Here is a 25,280-nt window from a genome sequence, read left to right as displayed (position 1 = left end):
TTCGATGATTCAATAAAATCTTTTATACAAAGTGAAAACAATTAGAAGATGTAAGTAAGATAGCAGCGGAAATTACCCAGTTATTATTAAGGCAAGTTTCAGAATGGTATGCCTCATCTGATTTTATTTTTGGAAAAGGTGAGAGAGAGGACTCTAAATTGAAAGAAGGCTATGCTTGTATATTAAGAAGGTCTTATAGGGGCTAGAGTAGGTAAGGTGTTTGCCTTGCCTGTGACTGAGCTGGGTTCAGTCTCCAGCATCCCCTATGGTCCCCTGAGCCTTCCAGGAGTGGTCTGTGAGCACAAAGCCAGGAATAATTCCTGAGCAAAGCTGGGTATAGTACCACCCCACCCGCCAAGAAAAAAAAGAGACTGTGCTTTAAAGTTTTATACACGTATGCACTGTCCTGTTTATTTTTATTAAACCACCATGTTCCAATACCCATCCCGTCGTCCGTGTACATTTCCCACCACCAGTGTCCCCAGTTTTCTTCTTCCACCCCTCCCCAGCTGCCTTTATATAGCATCCACTTTTCTTCTCTTTCTCTCTCTCCCTCTTTCTCTTTCTTTCTGCCCTCTCCCTCTTTCTCTCCCTCTCCCTCCTCCTTTTCCTTTCCCTTCTCCTCTGCCACGCCCTCCCTTCCCCCTCCGCCCCTCCCTTCCCCCTTTCAGCATTATGGTTGGAAGTACAGGTACTGACAGGTTGTCATGTATATCCCTTTACGTCCTTTTAGCATTCAGTTCTTTTTGTTTGTTTTCAATTTTTTTTTAATTGGGCTGGAGCGATAGCACAGCAGTAGGGTGTTTGCCTCGCATTTAGCCAGTGCGGCTGACCTGGGTTCGATTCCTCCGCCCCTCTCAGAGAGCTCAGCAAGCTACCGAGAGTATCTTGCCCTATCTTGCCCGCACAGCAAAGCCTGGCAAGCTACCCATGACGGATTTGCTATGCCGAACACAGTAACAACAAGTCTCACAATGGAGACAGTTACTCGCCTGCTCCCGCGAATCAATGAACAATGGGAGGACAGTGCTACAGTGCTTTTTTATTATATCACCGTGAGATACAGTTACAAAGCTTTCACTTTTTTTTTAATGTGTGAATCACCATGAGGTACAGTTACAGACTTAAAAACTTTCATGTTTGCATTTGCCTTGCACGCAGCCAGCCCGGCCGAGCCGGGTTCGATTCCTCCGCCTCTCTTGGAGAGCCTGGCAAGCTACCAAGAGTATTCAATATGCTAAACACAGTAACAAGAAGTCTCACAATGGAGACATTACTGGGCCCGCTCTAGCAAATCGATGAACAGTGGGAGGGCAGTGTTTGTTGTTTTGTTGTCTGTGTTTCAGTCATACAATTCTCAAGTACCCATCCCTCCACCAGTGCCCATTCTCCACCACTGATGATCCCGGTGTCCCTCCCACTCCCCCACTCCATTCCCCCACCCCACCGTGCCTCTGTGGCAGGGCATTCCCTTTTGTTCTCTCTCCTTTGGGGTGTTGTGGTTTGCAATAGGGGTATTGAGTGGCCATCATGTTTGATCTGTAGTCTACTTTCAGCACATATCTTCCATCCCAAGCGGGACAGATAGAGAAGGGAACATCAAGTAAAGTATGGTTGGAAAGCTTTCACGTTTCACATTTGAGTTTCAGTCATACAGTGATCAAACACCCATCCCTCCACCAGTGCACATTTCCCACCACCAATGTCTCCAGTATCCCCCTACCCATCCCCCTGCCTCTATGGCAGACAATTTCCCCCATACTCTCTCTTTGCTTAGGGACATAATGGTTTGCAATAACAGATGCTGAGAGGCTATCATGTTTGGCCCTTTATCTGCTTTCAGCACACATCTCCCATCCCAAGAGACCCCTCCACCCATCATTGACTTAGTGGGCCCTTCTCTATTCCAGCTGCCTTCTCCCCCAACCCATGAGGCAGGCTTTCAGCCATAGAGCAATATTCCTGGCCCTTGTCTCTATTGTCCTTGGGTGTTAGTCTCATCTTAATTAACAGTATTTTGAATCGCAGAACCTCAGTCATTTTTTTTAAACCTTAGAAACTCCAGCCATAAAGTATAATTTTCCCTTTACAGTTGTTTCTAATCCTTGTAAAAGAATTGGAGTAAAGTAAAGAGAGATTATGGGGAATCGTGTCTGCCATGGAGGCAGAGGGAGGGTGGCAAAGTGGGGTCATACCAGGGATATTGGTGGTGGGGAGTGTGCACTGGTGGAGAGACGGGTGTTTGATCATTGTGTGATTGTAACCCAAACATGAAAGCTTGTAACTATCTCACAGTGAGTCAATAAAATTTAAAGAAAAGAATTGGAGTTATGATTTCTGCATCATACCTACTTTTATTTTTTTTTTTTACTAAAATTCTCTTTCCCTGGCATGCATAGACAAGAATCACTACTATTCCTTGTGCAGCCACTGGGTGGGCAGTGCTGGAAGTGGACAGTCCAGGGGATTGACATCACAGCCTCACACTTGAAAGACAGGTGCTGCTTCCTGCTAAGCCGTTCCTCCTTGCACTCAGTTCTTGTCTAGAGTGATCCTTTCTAACAGTATCCTGTTTATCGTGGGATAACTGAGGAAAAAGTTGAAGATGAAGAGAGGACTATCTATATATGTAGATTTTTTTAAAAGCTAAATAGACTGGAAACTAACGGGATGTTTTAGTCACATCTGTATATAGAGAGTTTGACTTTGCTCATGGTTATTTAAACTTACTAGAATTTTTATCTCTTAAAAAAAAGCGGAAGAATCAAGACTGTTGTATTTGAAAGCATTTGAAACCGTTATTCCTTATGGTAGTATTTCTCACCTGGAAAATGGATCGTGTAAATGGCAAGCTAGCTAACTACAGTTAATAATTAATACTGAAAATAAAATTGTTTTGTTGAAGAAGCTCGAGGCCCTCCTGTTGATCGTCGATTTGCTCGAGCGGGCCCAGTAACATCTCCATTGGAGACTTTGTTGTTACTGTGTCTGGCATATTGAATACTCTCGGTAGCTTGCCGGGCTCTCCGAGAGGGGCGGAGGAATCGAACTGGGGTCAGCCATGTTGGCCGCTTGTAAGGCGAACGCCCTACCCGCTGTGCTATCGCTCCAGCCCTAAAGGTAAAGGCCCTCCCGTTGATCATCGATTTGCTCGAACGGGCCCAGTAACATCTCCATTGGAGACTTTGTTGTTACTGTGTCTGGCATATCGAATACTCTCGGTAGCTTGCCGGGCTCTCCGAGAGGGGCGGAGGAATCGAACTCGGGTCGGCCATGTTGGCTGCGTGCAAGGCAGACGCCCTACCCGCTGTGCTTTACCTGGCCAACTTTACAAGTTTCTGAGAGATCATGTAAAACCAGAGGGTTTGGGGCTGGAGAGCTACAGTGCAGGAAGCAAGGTGTTTGCTTTGCACCTGGCCAATGCTGGTTAGAATACCTTGTACTGTGGGGGCCCTGAGCACTGTCAGGAGCAAGACCTGAGCACAGAACCAAGAGTAAGCACCACTGGATATGGCCCTGCAACAAACAAGTCAGAGGTGTTAGCTCGAATGGGCCTTAGAGATTCACTTAGCATCATAGTCAGAACCTCCATTTTTACTTACAAAATTTACTGTTCTAAATGTTCCAGTTCAGCAGGCCTAGTGTTCTGGAGACAGATAGTTTCCAGTCTCTTCATTTTAAATCCACAGTGTGTATAATCCACAGTGCCTGCCTTCGCTTTCGTAGGTACGTGGATGTGGAAGGTTTATTAGGTCTATTCCACAGTGACTCTCCTGTCAGTGAATCTTCAAGACTCCCAGTAGTTCTGGGGTAGAGGTTTTGGTTTATAATAATCACAGTGAAGACCAGGCTAAGTGCTGATCATGTGATTTTAAATGGAAACAAGTGGTTTCTGCTAGGTTTAGCAGACAGGGAAGTGTCCCTGATGAATATGGCCCTTGAACTGATCCCGGAAGGGTGAATGGGATGATAGTGGTCAGGCCATCCAGAGCCGCATGGATGACATTTGAGGTGTGGAAGACTCAAAATGTTTTGGGAGAATAGCAGGAAGCTGAGTTTCACCAGCGTTTCAAGACGAATCTAGAAACAGACAATCCAAAGGTGTGTGAAGACCAGGTTACTTAATAACAAATCTAAGGTTGAAATCTGTTCAGTAATTGGAGGTGGTACAGAGTAAGGTGCTTGTCTTGCACACGACTGACCCCTGTTTAATCCCCGGATCCTTGAGCATTGGATAAGGAGGTTCCCTAGTTTCCCCCCAATATAAAAGTATATCGAGTAACTAGAAAACTCAACAAATAACATGTATATGAAGAAACACAGTACTTTAAGAGAAACGCAGTACTTGAAGAGACTATGTTGGAAGTTATGTGAGTAAGCTTAGATTTTTTTTTAATTAAAAAAATCTGTGATAGACTTGGGAGGATTTTATACCAAATATTATGCATGTTTTTCAGACCTTCAATTAGGTAGTGAAAGTGGAAACAATCCCTTTAGGTCTCAGTGGTTCGTGCATGGTAAATATTTATTAATTGTTCCTACAGAGGAAGGTAGACAACGTTTATGTATTTTTTAAAATTTAAGATAAGGAAGAGGAAAAAAATCTCAGTGATCCACTGAACATAAGTGGAAGGATTCTCGGTAAACATAAGGATCTGATCTCTGTTTAAGTTAAGAAAGTTGTACTTGGGGTCAGAGGGAAGGGGAAGGTGCTCCCTTCCTTGCTTGCTGCTGACCATGGTTTGTCCTGGCACTGTGCATGGTTTCCCGAACACCTCTAGGGATCACTCCTGAGCACAGTGCCAGGAATAGCCCCTGAGACAACTGGGTATGGCTTCAAACTCCCAGGGGAAAAGAAGGAAATAAATGCTCTTATTTTGAAGAAGTAGAAATATAATTAGTGATTATTTTTCAGTATTTGGCCTATTTTGCTTTCCAATGTCATGAATTTTAAGACCATAATTTGTTAAGTCCTGGTTATGACTTAGTCCTCAATTCTTGTTCTTGGTGTTTAGAAGTTAAGGGAAGCCTTCAAATGACCTCTCTGGACACAATATGGATTTAGAGATTATCAGAAAGTAAGCCTGAATTTGAATTTGATGCTATTATTTTGTTATGAAGCAAGAACCCATTATGCAGTGCTAAAACACCAGAAGGAAGATAATATGTCTGACTATCTTTTAATTGGTAGCTATATTTAAAAGATGCTAAATTATACAATAAAGTCATTCTTGGCAGAATATCACTTGGGTCTAAAAGATATTACTGACAATCTGGCTGCTTATAAACTTGGTGTCATATAGTTCCAATGCTAGATCAGTATGTTGTTGTTTTTTTAGGTTATAGTGTTAGTATTAAAAATAGCTGGCAATGATATATGCTTAAGTGCTCACAAGAAATAAAAAGTATAGGATAATTTTGCCTGTACTTTGAGAAATGATTTCCTCTTAGTGCTACTACTATTATTACTATGGTAATATTTTATCTGATATTTTATAATTATCTAATATTTTTTTCTGTATGTGTATTTTTAAAAAACCTTTGTTTACCGCCACAAATTACTCTGGGTAATTACTTACTGTATGGTATCTAAGACCTCCAATAATGAAGGGTGCATGAGAGACTTTAATAATGATTTTCTCCTGATATTTAGAGGTTAAGTTCCGTTTACATTCCTTTCTAAATCTGAGTTGTTGTAGTGTCTAAGAGTTCTGTTTATAACAAGGTTCTCCTTAGTTTCTGTGGAGTTAGGAATCAAGCTATTAGTTTAGATACAGTTTCTTACAAGAGCGTTCCCTTTGTGAAAATTCACTGAACTCTTGATAATGAGTGGCATTTTCCCTATTTATGATATTCTTTAGTAGAAATCAACTTGGAAAAAATCTCTTATGAAGTGCTCCTTGAATTCTCTTACCATACTCTGTCTTAGAGAATAGGTTATGATTACCAGCCTGGGCCGGAGAGATAGCACAGCAAGTAGGACCCACCTGTGCTCGCTCCTGGCATCACTTCCGGTCCCCTCTCACTGCCAGGAGTGACGGAGAACAGAGCTAGCAGTTTACCTTGGGCACTGCGGGGTGTGGTTCCAAAACAAATGAGTCCGTTTTCCCTTTTTTATTAGTCTAAACGGGTAATGAGCAGAAATACCTTTATCCTTTTTGCCTTGCCTTTCCTCCGGGGTGTTGGCGCCTCATTGAGGAGACAGTTAGGCTGAGGATGAAAGCAGAAAAGGTTCCTGGGCGGGCAGACCGCTGGGTGGGTGCCGTGCGTCAGCAGCCCCTGGCACACCTTTGTTAGTGCGATTAATGTCAGGAAAAAAGTCAGATGACTTCCTTTAAGCTGCAGCATCCCTCCTGCACACAAGAAAGGGAGGAGCATTTTGTGTTCGTTATATTTTATAACTTCCTCCAATTGTTTGTATAGTCATTTGATTAAACCAACCGTCCCCTGTAAGGACGGCTATTCAGAAAACCCCCGTAACAGAACTCTGCAGAATGATTTCCTTTGATGCCAGATTAATGCTTTCTGCAAAAGGGTTCTTCTGAGGAGGAATTCTGAAGTCTATAAGATCTTTCACGTGCAACTCTTACTCTCTTGCTTTGATGGTTGTTTTCTTTTCTATTTTTTTGGAGGGGAATCTTCACCTGGCAGTGCTCAGGACTTAGTCCTCATTCTCCTCTCTCCTGCCAATGCTCATGGCACTGAAGTTGAGTTGGCCATATTCAAAGCAAGCACCCTACCCCCTTACTATTTTCCAGTTCCCCCCGCCTTGCCTTGAAATTGTTTGAAAACTGAATGTCTTTGGGGGCACTATTTTTGTGAGTTTCTGCTCACATTGCCTTTTTTTTTAACCTTTTTTTTTTTTAATCACTGCGTTGAGCAGATACCATTATGAACATGGTATTTGAGTAACTTTGAATTTTTCATTTGGGGGAGTGTATTATATTCTCCTACAACCAGGAAGATTTCTTTCTTCCTCTCATATTATCCAGCATTGAATAGTTCCTTTTAGGAAGAGATACACATCTCTCTAGGTCCAGAAAATAAAATTTATGATGTTACAGGTTCGATTCCTCCGCCCCTCTCAGAGACCCCGGCAAGCAACCAAGAGTATCTCGCCCACATGGCAAAGCCTGGCAAGCTCCCTGTGACGTATTCGATATGCCAAACACAGTAACAAGTCGCACAATGGAGACGTTACTGGGCCCGCTCGAGCAAATCGATGAACAACGGGAGGACAGTGCTATAGTGCTACATCTTTTATTATTATTCTAACTGCTTATTTTGTTATTTCCACTAAAACATTATTTTTACATGTCACTCTTTATCCTTGAGTGTATTGTTCTGGCAGAATACCTATTACACCAGAAGTTCCCAGTTCTGCTTGGCTTACCTCTCTCAGGGGGAAAATATTTGCAGCACTCGCTGGTTGCATCTTAGGCTATTACCAGTCCCAGAATCACTCCCCAGGGGCATGGTGTCCCCCTCAGTACACGAACAATTTCAGCTTTGAGTCCAGTTTGATTTTCTGTTGATGTTTTCCAGAAAAGCTTTGAATTTTAGAAGACTTGTAGGTCATCAGAGATACTTCAGTTAGGCTTTTGGTGATCACACCTGTCCTAAATATACAAACACAGATTTTCACTTGCAACTTTGCATTGCATGAGATACTGAAGTAATCAAAGCATGGTCAGATCTCTGCTTTTTTGTTTGGGGGCTACACTTCATTGTGCTCAGGGCTTACTCCTGGTGGGGCTCAGGGGACCATATGTGGTGCCAGGGATCAAACCCAGGTCAGCACCCTATCTGCTGTACTTTCGTTCAAGGCCCAGATCAGTGATTTTTTTCACCCTGAGGTCTCCACAATTTGCTCTTGGTCTGCATTTGCAGAAAGGTTGAAAACCTCTCATTTAGACTTTGTAACGAGTATTCAGCCTCTTAGAAATAGACCTGCTCTCTCCACATGCGGGTCGCAGCTCCCTAGTTCCCTGAGACCAGAGCCTAAAAGAAGACATCTGCTTTCCATTTTCCCAGGCTTTTCTTATTGTAAGCATGGGGAAAATTACTTTCAGACTCTTCAGATGCCAGGACTAAAACTGAACATCTCTCCTGCCTGTAGTTTCCATTTCCAGTGTCTATGAAAGTCTTCCTAGTACTAGTTTCCTTTCGTTTATTGATAGTCAAATCTTGAATGTCTTTTAGGGGCTGGAGCAATAGCACAGCGAGTAGGGAGTTTGCCTTGCACGTAGCCGACCCCCAGGGTTCGGTTCCCAGCATCCCATATGGTCCCCCAGCACCAGTAGGAGAAATTCCTGAGTTCGTGAGCCAGGAGTAACCCCTGTGCATCGCTGGATGTGACCCAAAAAGTAAAAAAAAAAAAAACTTGAATGTCTTTTAAGGTCTTCTCTGTTTACTTTAGCTTTGTGTACGAATCTGTCCTTATCCCTCCTTGTCATTTTTGACCTATGTAGGGTCTGTTCATAAAAGTTTATCATAGGTAATCATTTTAGGAAAAAGCTTCTAAGTCAAGGGAAAAAATGTGACCAATGTGTGACTCAACATTGAATATGAGTAAAGGAGAATCATCTGGCTCACATATTCTGAATATAATTATTTAATTACCCATCTGTTTTCTCATGTCTTTAATTTATCTGCTCATTTGAAAACTATTTTTTTCTCTGCCAGATTTGGGTGTAAATTTTCTCTAGTCTTTTGTTTTTACCAGACCATCTTTTAAAAAGAACCCATCAACAATTTTAATTTTTAGGCTGGCATCTTTTCATATTTGAGTAGTTTTTCTCTTAATTCCAAGAGGTTTTGTTTGGAAGAGAAGGTATGTTTAATCCAACTTGATCCAATCTCAGTTACTTTCAATTGGCAAAATCCATTTCATTGTTGTTACGGTAATAGTAAACCAGTATTGACTTCTTTTTTTTTCATTTTTGTTTCTTTGGGATTTGGGCACACCTGACTGTGCGCAGGGCTTACTCCTGGCTCTGCACTGGGGGATCACTCCTGACCAGCCTCAAAGAATAACATGCGATGCTGGCGATCCAACCCGGGTTGACTGCATGTAAAGCAAGCACCTTTCCCACCCTGTTATCTCTCCAGCCCTAACCTACTCTGTCTTGTAATGATCAAATTTATTAACATAGTGAATTAACATATAATTGATGTATTATTATGGAATATCCAAAATGCATTCAGTACATCATTTTTTTTATCATTACATCAACACGGTCAAGTAGATGTTGCTATTATTCGTATGTATACTTCAGAAAATGAAGTTAAAAATCATTAAGTAACCTTCAAGTGCTAGCACAGCGAATAGGGTGTTTGCCTTGCGTGCGGCCAACCCAGGTTCGATTCCTCTGCCCCTTTCGGAGAGCCCGGGAAGCTACCGAGAGCTCCCACCCCCACGGCAAAGCCTGGCAAGCTCCCCATGGCGTATTCAATCCGCCAAAATCAGTAACAACAAGTCTCGCGATGGAGACGTTACTGGTGCCCACTTGAGCAAATTGATGAACAACAGGAGAACAGTGCTACAGTACTAACCTTCCCCAAACACACAGCTATGAATGTGTTGGAGCCAGGTTAGAAGCCCAGCATGACCAAGTGACAGGCAGATACTTCTCAACACTGTGCTGTGGGTATGTATCTTCTGTCTCACCAAACTTAATTCACTTCAGTTCCTCAGTACTTTAAAACTGTATCATAGAGGTATGATAAAATTCTCATAAAATTGCTCCTAAGAGTCAGTTCTTTTCTACAAAGACCGGTTCCTCTGTATCTTCCAAGGCACTGTTTTAAGGGCTATCTCAGCTGCAGAGCTCTTGAGAATTCCAGAGAGGCAGATCTGCTACTTTTGTTTCATATTTTATTTATTTCATCTCATTTCCTTCTGGCGTTTCTGGTTTCTGCTGTGAGTGAATGTAGTTATTTGAGGCATTCCATTTCTTCCCTGCTAAGCTATCAGATCACTAAAAAAAAGACCTCTGCTTATTATCATTTCTAGCCTTGATTTCATTATCCTTACATTACTCAATGTGTACCAGTTCAGTAAATATTATTAATAAATAATATATATTTTCTATTTTGTCTTCATAAATGCATTCTTTTAAATTAATTGACACATCAGGGCTGTTGACTGACAAATATTTGTGTGGATTTTAGTTAAATATGAATAGAGATATTGAATATATCTCTTTTAATCCTCCTGTTGGAATTAATATTTATGACTCCCCAGGAATGGAAAATGTTTTAGAATTAATTACAAGATCCTCCTTATACTGGCATCAATAAAAGTATATGAATTTGCATGAAAATTTCAGGGAGAGTTAGAATATTTGGGAGTCTTGTGTATGCTAGGGATTTTGATATCTCCTTCTAGGAGCTAAATAATGTAGCTAAATAATGTAATCCGATGAAAGGTGATGCCCGAATCAAAATGAGACTTAAAATAAATCTGTATTTTTGTCATGACACATAGAGGAAAAGTAGCATCTATATGCTAAGCCTTAACAGACATGTCACAGTTTTACAGAGAAGTTTAACCATAAGGTGTCTTTATTAATGTGACAGTGAGATTTGTGTTCGCTCAAACAAGTCACATGTTAAGTGTGGAATCTCTGATATTTGATAACATGATCATTTTTTTGTTTGTTTGAGAAAATCATAGAATTTTAGGATTACAAGTGTTTCCTTTACAGGATTGTCTTTACAGTTACCGTGATAGGATATTCTTTCTAACAAGACGTTCCATTCTACTGTTGAACAGAATTTTACATTTAAAAATTACCCTGGGGTCAGAAAGATTGCTCCATGGTTGGAAGCCTGCCTCATGAGCTGGAGGAGAAGGCAGCTGGGAGAGAGAGGGATTTACTAAGTCAATGATGGTTGGAGGGATCACTCAGGATGGTAGATGTATGCCGAAATTAGATAAAGGACCAAAAATGATGGCCTCTGAGTATCTGTATTTCAAATCATAATGCCCAAAGCTATAGAGAGAATAAAAGGAAATTGTCTCCCTTAGAGGAAGGGGAGGGGGTGGGAATGGGTGGCAGGAGATTATTGGGGACATTGGTTGTGGAAAATCTCCACTGGTAGAGGGAGAGGCATTCGATCATTTTATGACAAATAGATCATTTTATGACTGAAACTCAATCATGAAAACTTTGTAACTGTATCTCATGGTGGCCCAATTTAAAAAAAATTACCTTGAGCTGAAGAAGAGTTAGGTAGAGTATCTATGCCTTGTACATGTGATGCTATGGGTTGATCCCTTGTATGGATAGACAGATAATTTCTATTTAGTAATAAATGTTATTTACCAAAACTTTCCTCTGCTCTGAACTTTGAACCTAGAGTCTATAAAAATCTCAATATTTTCAGCACTATCCTGTGGAGTAGGGTAGGCTCACTCTGCAAGCCTGCGCTGTCCCGCGAACATGCGTCTCGCTTTCTCCTCTCTGGTCTCTTTGCTGTTTCCACTCTGGAGAAGCCCGTGTTCTCTCTTGAACACGTACTTCCCCTTTTCTCTCCCCTCACATTTTTCCAAGCAAGTTTAAATAAAAGCTCTCTTGCTTAAGAAGAAGAGTGGCATAGTTAGTAGATCTCTGACTGATCGTACTATGGTCCTCCTGAAAGGAGATGCGTTAAAAACCAGCTTGTGACAGGAGCTGGGCTCTCAGCCTAAATCACCGTTGTGACATTGTCTCTCAGCATCGAATTTTTTTTTAATTCCTTATAATTTAAAATTTAGAAGTAGTGGTACAGTGTGTTAGTTTGGGAAAGGGGGATAAATTTTTCTCATATGCTTCTCACTTAGAAGTGTCTGAAATATGCCTATTCTGTGGAGAGACACCTTTGGGAACAGCCAGGATACAGTCTCGAGCACATTCATAACTGTCACATATTTTTCAGTGGCTCCTTTATGTGACAGATCACCCTCAAGAGCAAATAATTTTCAGCTCTCCTCCTATCCTGTTAGTGTTTGTATTTTTAATAAAGTACTATGATTAATAGCCTACTGTAATTGTTTTTTTTTCCCCTGTTGAATGTAAGTGCTTCATTTGAATGCCTTTAGTCTTAAGGAACAGTTGTTTTATTGGACTCTTGTTGTTTTTCTGTGCTTCTCAAGATTTGGGTTGTTGTTTTTATTACTTTCTTTGAGCTATTTACAGTGGGGGGAAAGAACTTCTCTATCAGAATTAATGAAGTAGAACCCAATAAGGAAATTTCAAGGCTGTGTACCAAGATGCTTAAACATTCTTTCATATATCTTTGTGATAATTTCAGAATGAGACAAATGCCTGTATTTTGTTTGACTTCTCAACTTGCCTTTTTGGCATATTGGCATTGGGATAGCACTGTCTTGATATAATACCCGAAATATCTGTGCTTCCACTAAATCACTTTATTTGCAAGTCAGATATAATGTGGGGGGTGGGGAGAGTTCCATTTTATCTTTGACTAAATGTAAGCTATAAATACACAGAGCAGAACCCCAGAACGCCGGACAAAGAACATCTCTGTCAGGGAAAAGGTAGTGACTGAAGAGCTGAAAAATTACTGGACCATATGCAAGGTTGAGAAAGGTTCACACCCAACCAGTGAGCAGAGACACTTGGTCGAATACCTTAGAGACTCAGTGGCATCTATAAAACGTCTCTAATCTTAAAACTAGAGCTACAATAGCTCTGGATTCAAGGTTACTATAGAACCATTTTAATGCATTGAAACAGAGCTTGAAGGGAACAAGCCGATCTGTCTCCTTTGCTGCAGAACAAGATTTATTAATCTCTAAGGAACCCAACACAACTCCATCACGATGTAGCATGCAGAATGTCTAACGGGACTGGAAGAATAGCGCAGGAGGATGGCCCACCGGCCTCTCAAGAGTGAGGTCACAAGTTTACATGCCCAGTGGCCCCCGAGTGCCACACTGGCTTAAGGCAGCCCTGTGGTCTAGGACCCCATGTACTGCGAGAGAGAAAGAGATCTTGCACCACAGCCAGTTATGTCTAGGCATCATAGAAAAGGGGGTGAGCCCCTCAGTGGACACCTTGCCTAAAAAGATGTGTAAGATCCACCACCTGGAGCTGTAACCCCTGGTGTGCACCACAATTTGTGCGCTTCAACCAGACTGTGACCATCAGCAAGCGGTGCCACCTGGGCCAGGGTGCCAGCCCCACAGCCGGGCACAGGGGGCACCCTCAGCAATAGCAGTGGGAATGGGAAGAGACTGCAGACACCTGCCTTAGCGTACAGTAGTCATAGCTGGACAAGGAACAGTGGGGAACGCAGTGAGAACCACTAACGGGGGGAAGTCAGCCGGGAGAAAATTAACCAAGAAATTAAAAATACGAAAGTAGAGGGAAGGAATTTAAAGCAGCTATGATAGAAACATTCAGTAATATAAAGGAAAACATGAACAGTGAGAGAACAAACAATAGTCTATAAAAGAAAGGGAAATAGGAATAAAGATTAAGTAAGTAAGTAAAGTAAAGGCCCTCCCGTTGATCGTCGATTTGCTCGAGCGGGCCCAGTAACGTCTCCATTGGAGACTTTGTTGTTACTGTGTTTGGCATATCGAATATGTCACGGGGAGCTTGCCAGGCTCTGCCGTGCGGGCGAGATACTCTCGGTAGCTTGCCGGGCTCTCCGAGAGGGGCAGAGGAATCGAACTCGGGTCGGTCATGTTGGCTGCGTGCAAGGCAAACGCCCTACCTGCTGTGCTATCGCTCCAGCCCATGAATAAAGATTAAGGAAGAAATTCATTCCAGTACAGAAAAATACAATAACTGCAGTAATAATTGGATCAGCAAGTATTTGCCGCAGTGGGAGGGGCGGAGGGAGGAAAATCACTGAAGTTTAAATTTCTCTTTTAACTCTCCAGTTGGACTGTGCCTAGAAGGTTATGTTAATTATGCTAATAATCATGACTAACATTGCTCTCTAGAGACAGAACATTCTTACCCTGTAACTCTGTCAAAGTGGTGTATAATCAATTTTAACATCTGTATAAGTGTAGTATAGGAAAATTAAACTCTCAGTTTTACTACATGTGGGTAGCGTAAGGTCCCTGGATCAAAAATTCCAAACTTCATTTTGGAATTACCTGTTCCCTTTTCAAAAAAAAAAAAAACCCCAGAATCACTCAAGGTGCCCCTAGATACCTATTTTTTCTTCTTTTTCTTTTTCTTTTTTTGCTTTTTGGATCACCCAGCGAGGCTTTAGCCTCTTCATTCTGAAATTTTCTTGAAAGGCTTTTTAAAACCTATAGAGAACAGAAGAAAGAACTGGGACAATTTTATTGGGAGAGTTGGGAGAGATATCTTTAAATACTTGAATATTATAGCTCTCCTTTGGCTATTCATACGAATGGGTATGATCAAACATAAGGTATAACTTAAATTTTCAGAACTTAAGGGTTGAAAGCTCTGCTTATGGGGTAAATCTTTTCAAAAACTGTGATAGCATTGGAATTATAAAATGTTACAAAAACAGGGGCTGGAGAGATAGCACAGCGGGTAGGGCATTTGCCTTGCACGTGGCCAACCCGGGTTCAATTCCCAGCATCCTATATGGTCCCCTGAGTACCACCAGGAGTAATTCCTGAGTGCAGAGCCAGGATTAACCCCTGTGCATCACCGGGTGTGACCAAAAAACCAAAAAAAAAAAGTTACAAAAACAGCCAGAGTTCTTGCATACTTCTGATATGACTTCATCTGTTGTTAACATCTTACATAATCACTGTACTGTAATCAAAACTGAACTTGCCATTGGGTAACTTAAACCGTTACTGTCTGTGCCACCAGGTTCCCACTTGTTTCCTGTGATGGGATCCAATTTTTGAACTTGCAGTGCAGTTAACTGTCCTATCTCTAGTCTCCTTCAGTCTGTGAGTGTTCTGCAGTCTTTGCTCATATGACTTACCCATGACATTTTCAGAAAGTCTTGGTCGAGTACTTGGTAATATCTTTGCAGTTGGCTTTTGTCTGGCATTGCCTCATGACCAGCCTATTTGAATGAACACTATAGAATGGGTGGGCTCTTTTCAGCACACCCACACCCAGTGTACGAGGCACACTCTGTCTTACTATTTGATAATGTCAGTCTTGACATGTGGTCAAGATGCTGTCTTTCGGATTCCTCCATTGTTAAGGAGGAATTTTGTTTTACTGTGTAATTGACACATTTTTTGAAGCTAGAACTTAGAGGCTATGCTGTGTGCTACTGTCCCTTAAACTTTTGGGATGAAGCTTCTTAACTGTTGGGTTTTATTATAAGCAGTGGGCAATCAGTCTTTCTATAGGTATTGTTACTGGGCTTTACCAGACAGCAATTTCGATGTTCCAGTGGAATCCATTAGTCTCCTGCCTGGTGATGGTAAGCCTCACAGCTGGCCTTCGGAAACTAGCCAAGGAAGGAGATAGGGAGTGCCCTATTTCAGTATGGGTCCTCAGTCTCCAGCTGGCCATCTCTGAACCCAGGAAGTGCAAGCCTCCTGTCCCCGAGGGTGAGGCGGAAGTTGAATGCCTTCTGGATCCTCCCTCCCCACCCTGCCCTACCTACCCTTTTCTTCTGAAGAGGAGCTGGTCCCCAAGGTCCCATGGTTTGAGTCTCAGAGTCTTATTTTCCCTCCCGTTTGGAGTCCTAGATTGACTGTTCTGTCAATTACTGTTTTCTGTCCACTTTCTTCATCTACTTTGGCTGGAAGTTGTGTCCCTAATAGGGACTTCATTTTTGTTGAAACCGTGTGTTGTTCTCTTTGGGTGTATTAAATCTGGTAGATCCAGATTAAAGATTCCGTCGTATATGTATTTTGGGCTTCAGTTTAAAACTGAAGCCAGATTAGCCTTTTGCAAGTAGCACTGCTCTGTAGCACTGTCCTCCCATTGGCTCGAGTGGGCACCAGTAACTTCTCCATTGTGAGACTTGTTGTTACTGTTTTTGGCATATCGATACATCACAGGTAGCCGTGCAGACTGAATACTCTTGGTAGCTTGCTGGGCTCCTTGCCCGAGAGGGGCAGAGGAATCAGACCCGGGTCGGCCGCGTGCAAGGCAAACGCCCTACCCACTTGCTATCCGCTCTGGCCCAGCCTTTTGCAAGTAATAGCCAAAATAAATTAGTGAGAACATCCTAATTGTAAGTAACAAAAAAAGAATTAGTTAGTAATGAGGCCAGAGTCACAGTACAGCAGGTAGGGTGCTTTCCTTGCATGTGGCACCAGGTTTGATCTCTGTCTGACACCCCAGACGGTCCCTTGTGCCCTACCAAAAGTGATTCCTGACTGCAGAGCCAGGAGTAGGCCCTGAGCACAGCAGGGTATGGTCGAAAACCAAAAAAAAATTACAGGAATTAGTTAAATTGTGGTATATGTATAATATTGTGCACTAACTAGTAATATTGAAGTCTGCATATAGGAGTGTAAAACAGTCTTAAAAACTTGTTACATTGGCCAGCAGTTTTCAGGAAGACTTCTTTGGTGTTATTCCATTCTCACATAATAAGGAAAAAAGCCCAAATATTTGGAAGAATATTTAACATCAGACATTTAACACACCACCAAACATTTCTGTGGAGATGGTGAAAAGTGGACTTTCGAACTCTTTACTTTGTGTACTTCTCTATTGCATGAACTTCTTCTAGAACAAGCTTGCTGCGTTTTTATTTTTAAATAAATATGAGCTAGACTACAAAAACTGGAGGGTTTCAGGCTGATGTTTTGGTTTATTTTTTTTTAATTGCGCTTATTTCTAGACAGTATCTCAGTCATTACTTCGTTTGGGGTGGTCCAAAATGAATTACTGTTTGCAGGGCAAAACGGTTCACGATCAGATGAGAAAACGAGAACTGCTTGGTTAACACAGTGAACAGGTTTTTCCTGTAGAGAATTGCTGGAAGCCCTTAGCATGCTGGTGGGTAGGTGGCTCTCCACAGTTTCACAGTGTGCTGCGGACATCTCCCTGGAGCAGTGCTCCGCGAAGCGGGGCTCCTCACACTCTGCTGTATGTGGCACAGCTTGCAGTACGTTCAGAGGACAGGAGTTTGATGGAGACAGATTCTGAATAACGGAGTTCAGTAATGCTGCCGTGAGCATTCTGGGCAGCACCGGCGTAGAGAGTCCCTAATAAGAGGGCATGGCCAGCTAACTTTCCTGTGCTGCCTTTTTACCGCTTTAAAGGCGTTCAAATTTTGAAAGAAATTTCAAAACTGTTTCTCAAAGAAAAATGAAGAAAAAGAAACAAAACTGAGTTTCAAGCAGAAACTCAGGCCCACTCTCAGCCCTAGAGCTGTGTGAGTAGGTGTCAGATTAGGATAATGGGATCACTTAACTAGAGACAACAGTGCCACCCACGGAACTTCAGGATCTTTCCCAGATACTGTCTCAAGTACTCGGGTCTATTGGTTAAACTCATAATTAAATGCTGCTAGAAGTTACACTTTATCAAGCACAGATCAAATGCTTATTAAAACTGGAGCCATCAAGCACAGCAATGAAAGATCTCGAAAGTGATTCCTAAAAAAAAAAAAAAAAATAGAGCAGCTCTGATGATCTCGGGTGACTTTAGACCAGATCAGAAGAAACCTGTTCCCCGGGTCTCACACGGAGCGCTCGACCATCTCAGGGCTTGCGGAGGGCCTTGCTTCAGTGCTCATGGGGGCTGCTGCCAAGCATGTGTCCCTGAGGTCAGAGTTGACATCCTTAATGTCTACCTATTGGAAGCAAAATTCTTTGTCTCGAACAAACTTCCAGAGTGCCTTTGTCTTGAGTTACATTCCGTGTTCTAACCTTAGTAGTATAGGTGTAGAAGATACCTATACTACTACCTAACCAACATGGGTACAGAGGATATTCTTGAAACTGATTTTTTTTTAAAAGCCCCAAGTAGTTAGAGAGAGAGAGAGAGAGAGAGAGAGAGAGAGAGAGAGAGAGTCTAAAGATTTGAACAGCCCTATCAACCCGCTTGACCCAACTCACTTTACAAAGTGTCCCCGACAGCTGTGTGGCGCCACTCAGCAGGGTGCGCTCTGTGTTGAGAGCAAAACAGATACCAGGAAATGCAGAGCGGTGAGGCCAGAACCAGGAGACAGCTGAGAGAGCTGCAGCACAGGCTCTGCATGTGGGAGGCCCGGGTTCCCTTCTCAGCACTGCAAGGTCTCCCAGGCACTGATCCCTAAATACAGCCTGGTGTGCCCGAAACAACAGAGAGGGAACGTGGTCCCCTGCAAGTGTGTCCAAACAAAATGAAATAGAACTCAGCATCAGACCTGACCAGACCAGATCCGGAGCTCGAGTTGCTTTCTGTCCAAGTGGTCAGTCCCATCCAGCTCCTTCTTCCTCTGCTGCCATGATCCGGGGTATGTGCAGCCCAGGCCCTTGGCGTCATATCGAGGGACCAGGAAGACACGAAGAGAAGGGCAGCTCTGGCTACTTGCCCAACCTGTTACATAGACTAGCCTGTTAGCCCATACATCAGGCAGTCTCTGCCACCCGGTATCATCTGAGCTTTCTTTAGTTCTTTGAATACATTTGCTAACTGCCTTGAGGTCTTTATTAAAACATCTGAAAAACCCTGTGTGATGCTAATATTAGGGGATCAGAGGGATTTTATGGTGAGGAAGGGACTTGCCTTATGTGTGGCCAACCCTGGTTCGATCTCTGACACCCTATCTGATTCCCAAAACATTGCTCAATGACCTCCGAGCACAGAGCCAGGAGAAATCCCTGAGTACTGCTGGGTGTTGCCCCAAAACAAAAACAGAAAAAACAGAGACAGGAAAGAAAAAAAAAAATATATATATATATATCCTTGACATTGACTTCCCTCTTCCCCCACTGAGTGTGGATCTGCTTGCCGCTGAGAGTGGGCACAGCTTCTGGGAACGCACCTTCTAGCACACATGTGTGAGGAGAACCTGCGCTCCTGACCCCAGGTGTGCATATAAACACAGTCTCAGCTCCCGTTGCCTTGCCAGTCATCCTGGTGTGATTGCTGCCCATCTGACTCTCTGGCATCACAGAGAACCCTTTCCCTTACTTGTTCAGCTGGAACGTGAAACAGCAGCCAAACAACCAGGAAACGTGGAACACGGACTTTCAGCTGTCATGGGCAGTTCCATAGCTGCCACCAACCAGCAAGGTTCACACTTCTACTCCTTGTAGAAACTGATAAATATATTTGCACGGAAAATGTTTACATAGCATCAGATCATAAATATATATGTGTGTGTACATATATATATATATAACCTATACACACACATTGGTTTGGGGGCTACACCCAGCGATGCTCAGGGGTTACTCCTGGCCCCTTCGGGGACCATGTGGGATGACAGAGATGAAACTCAGGTCAGCCACATGCAAGGCACATGCCCTGCTCGCTGTTCTGTTTGCTCTGTCTTGTATCAGCTAGAGAAACAAAAACATTATGTTGTGTAATGAGATTCTAGAAACACGTGTCTCCATTACACTCAGCTCTACCATAGCTTCTTCCACTTGTGAGTTCAGTCAATATATATTTATTGAAAACAAAAGTATACAGAGTAACAATCAGTGATTCTGAGATAAAGCAGATAATTTTGCCCTTGGGGAGCTTGTAGGCTAGTGTGATGCAGCACAAACATTTAACAAGCGTTGAATGCCTCTAAAAAAAGTTATTATAGTTCAGTAAACCAGCCGAGTTTTCTGTCTTGGTGAGTCTTTCAGTTAGCATATAGTGCTCTCTGCTTGCATGCCTTTATCATTGCAGCCTTGTGTTTGTAATCCATTCGCGCCCATCATGATGAGAGTCTCTTATTTGATACTCCTCTGGTTCGTCTCAGCCTGAGGCATGGGTAGGGAGCATTACTAGTTCAGGTCTCCAGAGATGGAAACAGCAGGTCCTAGAGGCTCTGTGACTTGCCTGTCCTGACTTCACACTAGTAACAAGAGGCAGCCCCCACACGCAGCCTTGTACTGTTGCTTTTTCTGGTCAGTGGCTCTGCCTGGCCGAGATCAAACTCTGTCTGTGCTCGAGTCAGAGGATGATTGAGGAACGGCGGCCATGGTGAGCTGTGTTTCTGGACAGTGAATCATTCCCCTCTTCGATTGTTTTGGGAACATGTAATCTCACAACTAGAGATCCAGCACTCCACTAGTCGCTTCCACACCTCCCCCACAGTGGGTCACTGCCATAGAGGCACACGTTCAGAACCAACTTCGTCATCTCTGCCTTCATCACTGTCTCTGCGTTCCATCTCCCCATTCACAATCCTGCTTCCCACCAGTCTCCCGAGCCAGAAACCCGAGAAACTTTCACAGCAACAGCCTTGTCCTTTCCATCCTTCCTCCCCGCACTGGATGAGGAAGCCGACACAGTAAGAAAAGCTGCCTAGCAAAGATCTCTGCAAGCTGGGAAGGAGAGGCTCTGATTTCCTCCAGGGCACCTTATCTGTCGGAGTATCAGGGTGAATGAACCCTTAAAGGCCCCGAACGCCGAACCTTCTTAGAGTGGGACTATATCTGAACTCTCTCTTCACAGTCTTGCCTTTCCACAGCACTCTGCACCCTTGCAGATACCTCCACAGAAGTGGGGCGAGGAGGGATGAGTGAGAGAAAATGAGTCATGTCCCCAGGATGATACCATTAGTAAGTGGCTCAGCCAGGACTCGCGTTTCTGTTGGCTAAAGCCAGGGACCTCTTGACGTCCCAGGTAGTCTTAACACTGCACGGCCCACTTTCCAAGGACCTAGGCAAGTGGTGTGGGCCCTGTCCGATGTCAGTGTGAATCTAGGTAGATTTGCCCAGAGCAGTTGTTCCGTGGTAGAGCTTCAATAGCAGTACGGCATTGCTGCCACAGCATCGTTTCAAGGACTGAATGAGTCACATGAGAAGCCAGAGGACTGATGGCAGTGTTGGGTCTGTCTTTCCTTACCTCCTCATCTGAAGACAGGGCCGGGGCAGTAGTACAATGGGCAGGTCATTTGCCTTGCATGTGGCCACCCTAGGTATGATCCTGGCATCTCATATGGCCCCCTGAGCACCACCAGGAGTGAATCCTGAGAGCAGAGCCAGGAGTAAGCCCTGAGCACCATTGGGTGCGGCCCCCTACACCCCCCCCCAAAAAAAGACTCTTCTAGGAAATTCATTCCACCTGTCGAATTTACCCAGGCCACCTCATTTTAGATTCTCTTGCTGCCCCAGACAGACTTTTCTAGGAGTTCATTGCCCTGACACTTCACGAGCTCCCCGGATTTCATGTTTTCCTCTCTGCCACTCTCCTACTAGCCTTCCTATTGAGGCACTGACACAATTCTCATGAATGCCTTTCATTGACAATGACAAGGGGCAGGAGATGTGGTCACTGAAGCAGAACTCGGGTGTCACCTGCAGGGGCAGCCCTGCAACCCCCAAGCACCCAGGACCCAATCCCCAGCCATGCACAACAACACTGAGTAAGAGCTGAGACTAATACTCCCCAGCCCACGGTGTGGAGGAGAGCTCGGGCGGAGCAGAAGGGAATGTCTGAAAGAACTGCCCATCGGCACATGTGGCCTGCCCTGAGGCGGAGGTCATAGCACTCCCGCCACTGTGGCCAGCAGAGATGGATTCGATGCGGTTCCATCTGTCCCATCAGTCTTAGCAGCGAGGCCTGTGACAAACTGATAAACTTCCACATGGGTGTTTCCATGGTCACAGAATTAACTGATTGGGAGTTCTATACTCTTAATAGTTAAACAGAGTGATGCGCGTACAGAAATGAGCTGTCAGTGGCCGAGTACTGGCAGTCCCAGTAGCAGAGTTCAGCATAGACCCAGGTGAGGAGGCAGCACCCAAACTTCCAGACAGCTAAGCCAAACAGAGGCGCCCCGGTCCTCAGCACTGCATGCACCTGACACATCTGACAGAATAGGACACTTGGCACCACATGGGAGGCCGTCACGTGCAGACTGACAGATATTGCGTGCTCACCGCAGGGCTAAGTACAGTTCCATGGGCACTGCTGTGTTCTCCCCTGAGGTGTCTTGCTCTCAGGTGTCACCCGCCCTGTCCCTTGCTCGCATCCATTCTCGTGACCAGAAGATCTGTTCCTCCCCAGTGGTGTGTCTCAGATGCGGCTGGTTAGCCTCTGTAGCTACCCTGGCCCGCATGTCAGCCTTCAGGTTAATGGCCTTTTTTATGTTCATTCATTTGATTTCGTTTCCCATCGTGGTTTTGTTTATTTGTGTTTTTTTTGTTCTTTGTTTTTTTCTGTTCTCTTTTGTAAAACCGTCGTGGTTTGCCCTTCACATTCCCCAATGTTTGCACATGACAAGATGTTGCCATCCCAACATTACCTCCCACTTCACTGACCAGTGCCACTACTGACCATCTAGCGCCAGCCGCCACGGGGCCACTGCCTTCAGCGCCGCGGGACGTCGTGGCCTCCCTGGTCTCCACCCGCTTCATCAAACTGACATGGCGGACGCCTGCGTCAGACCCCCCCGGGGACAACCTCACCTACTCTGTCTTCTACACCAAGGAGGGCATTGCCAGGTAAGTGCTGCTGTGCGGGAGCCCGTCGGCCATGCCGTGGGCCAAGCCTTGTCTGGCTCAGGCTGTCACCGTGTGCAGAGCCTGCAGAGTTTTCAGTTCAGGAAACAGGAGCTCTGAGATTCATGCATTCTATGTGTAGGTCATCAGAAATCAGTGCCCCGCCTGCAGCCCGGAAATCCTTCCCTGCCTTTTTGGGATGGTCGGGGAGAAGGGGAGATAGAACTGCATTGGTGGAAGTACAGAATGGAAACCAGAGCTCTCTTTTTTTTTTTCCTTTCCCATAAGACACAGTATAGACTATGGCTTATACAGAACTTTCTGATATTTTTCGTTCTGATATTTTTCGTTAAAAGTTATATATTTTCGTTATATAAAAGTTAAGGCTTATGCAGAACCTTCTGTTTCTGTATACTGAAGTAGAATTTACCTATTAAATCATGTAATCAGAAAGAAACACTTGCCTAGTCCCCTCTGTGGCTGCCAGAACACAGCCCTGCCCTCACATCACTGATCTTTGCTTTCGTTTTACTTATTTTGTTAGAGTATGTAACCACTCTAAAATTTTATAAAATTTCTGATTTTAGTTCACGTGTTTATTATGACTGTTCATTAGAACAACCCGACATACAGTAGCAGGAAAGAAGCTTTTGCTAAGTGAATGAATTAATTCCCAACATTGAAAAAAAGAATAGGTTCTTAAAGAACTCCTGTTGAGATAATTGTCCATCTGATGAGAAAAATAGAAGTTATAGCTCTCTCTTATATGTAATATATTAAGGAGGAGATTAAGCTATTTTGAAACATAATTTGTAAGAAAAAAATAAGGACTATTAATCTTTTGAGTATGAAAGGCCTTTTAAAGAAAGACAAAAGAATTGAGATATCTTAATAGAAAAGATTTGAGAATGTTTATTACATTGCAATATAAAACTGCATGTGAGAAAATATTTATAAACAAGATCAAATGATAAAGCAAGCTAGGAAAAATGGTAATGTTTATATAGTACTTGACTGGATAGCTACATAACGGGCTTTGACAAATCATAAGTAAATGATATTCCAGGATGGGGCTGGAGTGATAGCACAGCGGGTAGGGCGTTTGCCTTGCACGCAGCTGACCCGGGTTTGATTCCCAGCATCCCATATGGTCCCCCAAGCATCGCCAGGAGTAGTTCCTAGTGCATGAACCAGGAGTGCACACCCTGTACAACGCCGGGTGTGACCCAAAAAGCAAAAAAAAAAAAAAAGATATTCCGGGATATGGTAGACATGATTCACAAAAGTGTGGAAATCTTATTAAAATTTAAAAAAGATTTTCATCACTGGCAACCTTGAAAATACAAATAATGCTTTTCACCTATCAGAGTGGCAAAAGCTTTAAGTTGATAGTATCTAGTGTTAAGTACAGGCTGGGAAGAATTCTACTCTAGGTTATTAGTGGTAGAATAAATTAAAAATACCTTTTGAAGAACGTGGTTTGATGGGACTTTTATCATTTTAATGCACATACTCTTAGTAGTTATTAGTCTGAGTGTTCTGTAGATGTACAAATACGTATATGCATAAGGTACATAGAAAACGTTCACTGTAGCATTGTAAGATTTGGAAGAAAAATAATGTAAATGTCTTTTGACAAAGAAATGGGTGCATACTTAATGTGTATATTCATAGGAAGTGTGATGCAGGAAGTTTAGAAAATACTTAGGTGTGTAAAAGCCTAGAGCTATGATTCTCAGCCAGGAAAAAAAAGTCCCCAACCCCCAGGAAACATTTGTTAATGTCTAGCAACATTTTTGATCATCGCAACCGAGGTGGGAAGGGAGTACTGGCAACAGCTGTGAGTGGGAGCCAGCGACTTCAGTGAACATCCTGCAGTGCACTGGGCAGCCCCACAACAAAGAGCACCCTAAAACCGTAGCAGTGCTGAGGTTGAGGGCGCTGACCTGGAGATTTCCGGTACAGTTGGCTTTAGTTTTAGGGGGTAGGACATGTTTTGAGAGGGGAGAGACACCAAGCCTTCCACTGATGAAAGTTATTTTGAAAGAAAACAGTTACATCTAAACTTTGTACTTGAAAGATCATGGTTGAGATAAGTTTAAACCATGAAGCTGGAATTGGGGAAAAATCTCTGTTAAATTGATAGAGGGAACAGAAAGAGGAGCAGCAAGAAAAAGAAGGAGAAAAATCCGGTTTGATTTATTTGTGTATCTGATTCCAAGGATGCAAAGTGGGGAACTGGCCTGTGGGGCAGAGGGATGGCTCTCAGGGCTGGAATGCTCCGGGCCTTGAGAGCGGGAGCCCCATTTTGGAGGCTTAGCACCTCATCCTCCCAGCCCAGCGCTTCCTTAAGTGATCCCCAAGAACAGACAAGGAGCAGCCCCTGAGCCACTGCACAGCGTGACTCAAACCCCTCCAGCTCCTCCCTCCCCTACCTGGTCAAGCTTGGCGTAACAGTTAGTAGTGCAAAATGATTGGGGAGCAGATGTTTGGAGCCACATACTGGAGTGTCAGTAAGAATTTCAGTTAAGATCAGGCCATTGTGTATCACTGGACATGCGTGTCCCATGGCTCATGAGACAATGTTACTTGAGGTACTTAAGAGCCTGCACAAGATTGGTGGGAGGGACAGAGTCCAGGAGGCCAGCCTAGCAAGTAGATCTATTAATCTGTACGTGGATATGGCCTGGATGGAAATGGGCCCAGTGACCAGCATGGACAGAATGAAGGAACTCTGGAACTTTTTTTTGTCTTTCTT

At 43.6% G+C, this 25,280-nt stretch overlaps 1 protein-coding gene across 5 annotated transcripts in view; it reads left to right on the top strand.

Moving 5' to 3' along the window:
- The window catches only part of NEO1 (neogenin 1), a 172,691-nt gene that overhangs the window by 104,813 nt on the left and 42,598 nt on the right, over positions 1–25,280 (top strand). For 3 of the 5 annotated variants that reach the window (XM_056128702.1, XM_056128703.1, XM_056128700.1), the window contains exon 8: positions 22,366–22,525. In XM_056128702.1, coding sequence (XP_055984677.1) covers positions 22,366–22,525 — 160 coding nt within the window. Of the gene's footprint in view, positions 1–22,305; positions 22,526–25,280 lie in introns of all 5 variants that reach the window. The other 2 variants (XM_056128701.1, XM_056128699.1) reach the window with 1 other exon arrangement.

The sequence above is a fragment of the Sorex fumeus genome, unplaced genomic scaffold (assembly GCF_029834395.1).
Source record: "Sorex fumeus unplaced genomic scaffold, SorFum_2.1 ptg000067l, whole genome shotgun sequence".
Classification (NCBI taxonomy): Eukaryota; Metazoa; Chordata; class Mammalia; order Eulipotyphla; family Soricidae; genus Sorex; species Sorex fumeus.
Note: the sequence above shows the minus strand (reverse complement) of the source record. Positions and strands in the feature narration are given on the sequence as shown.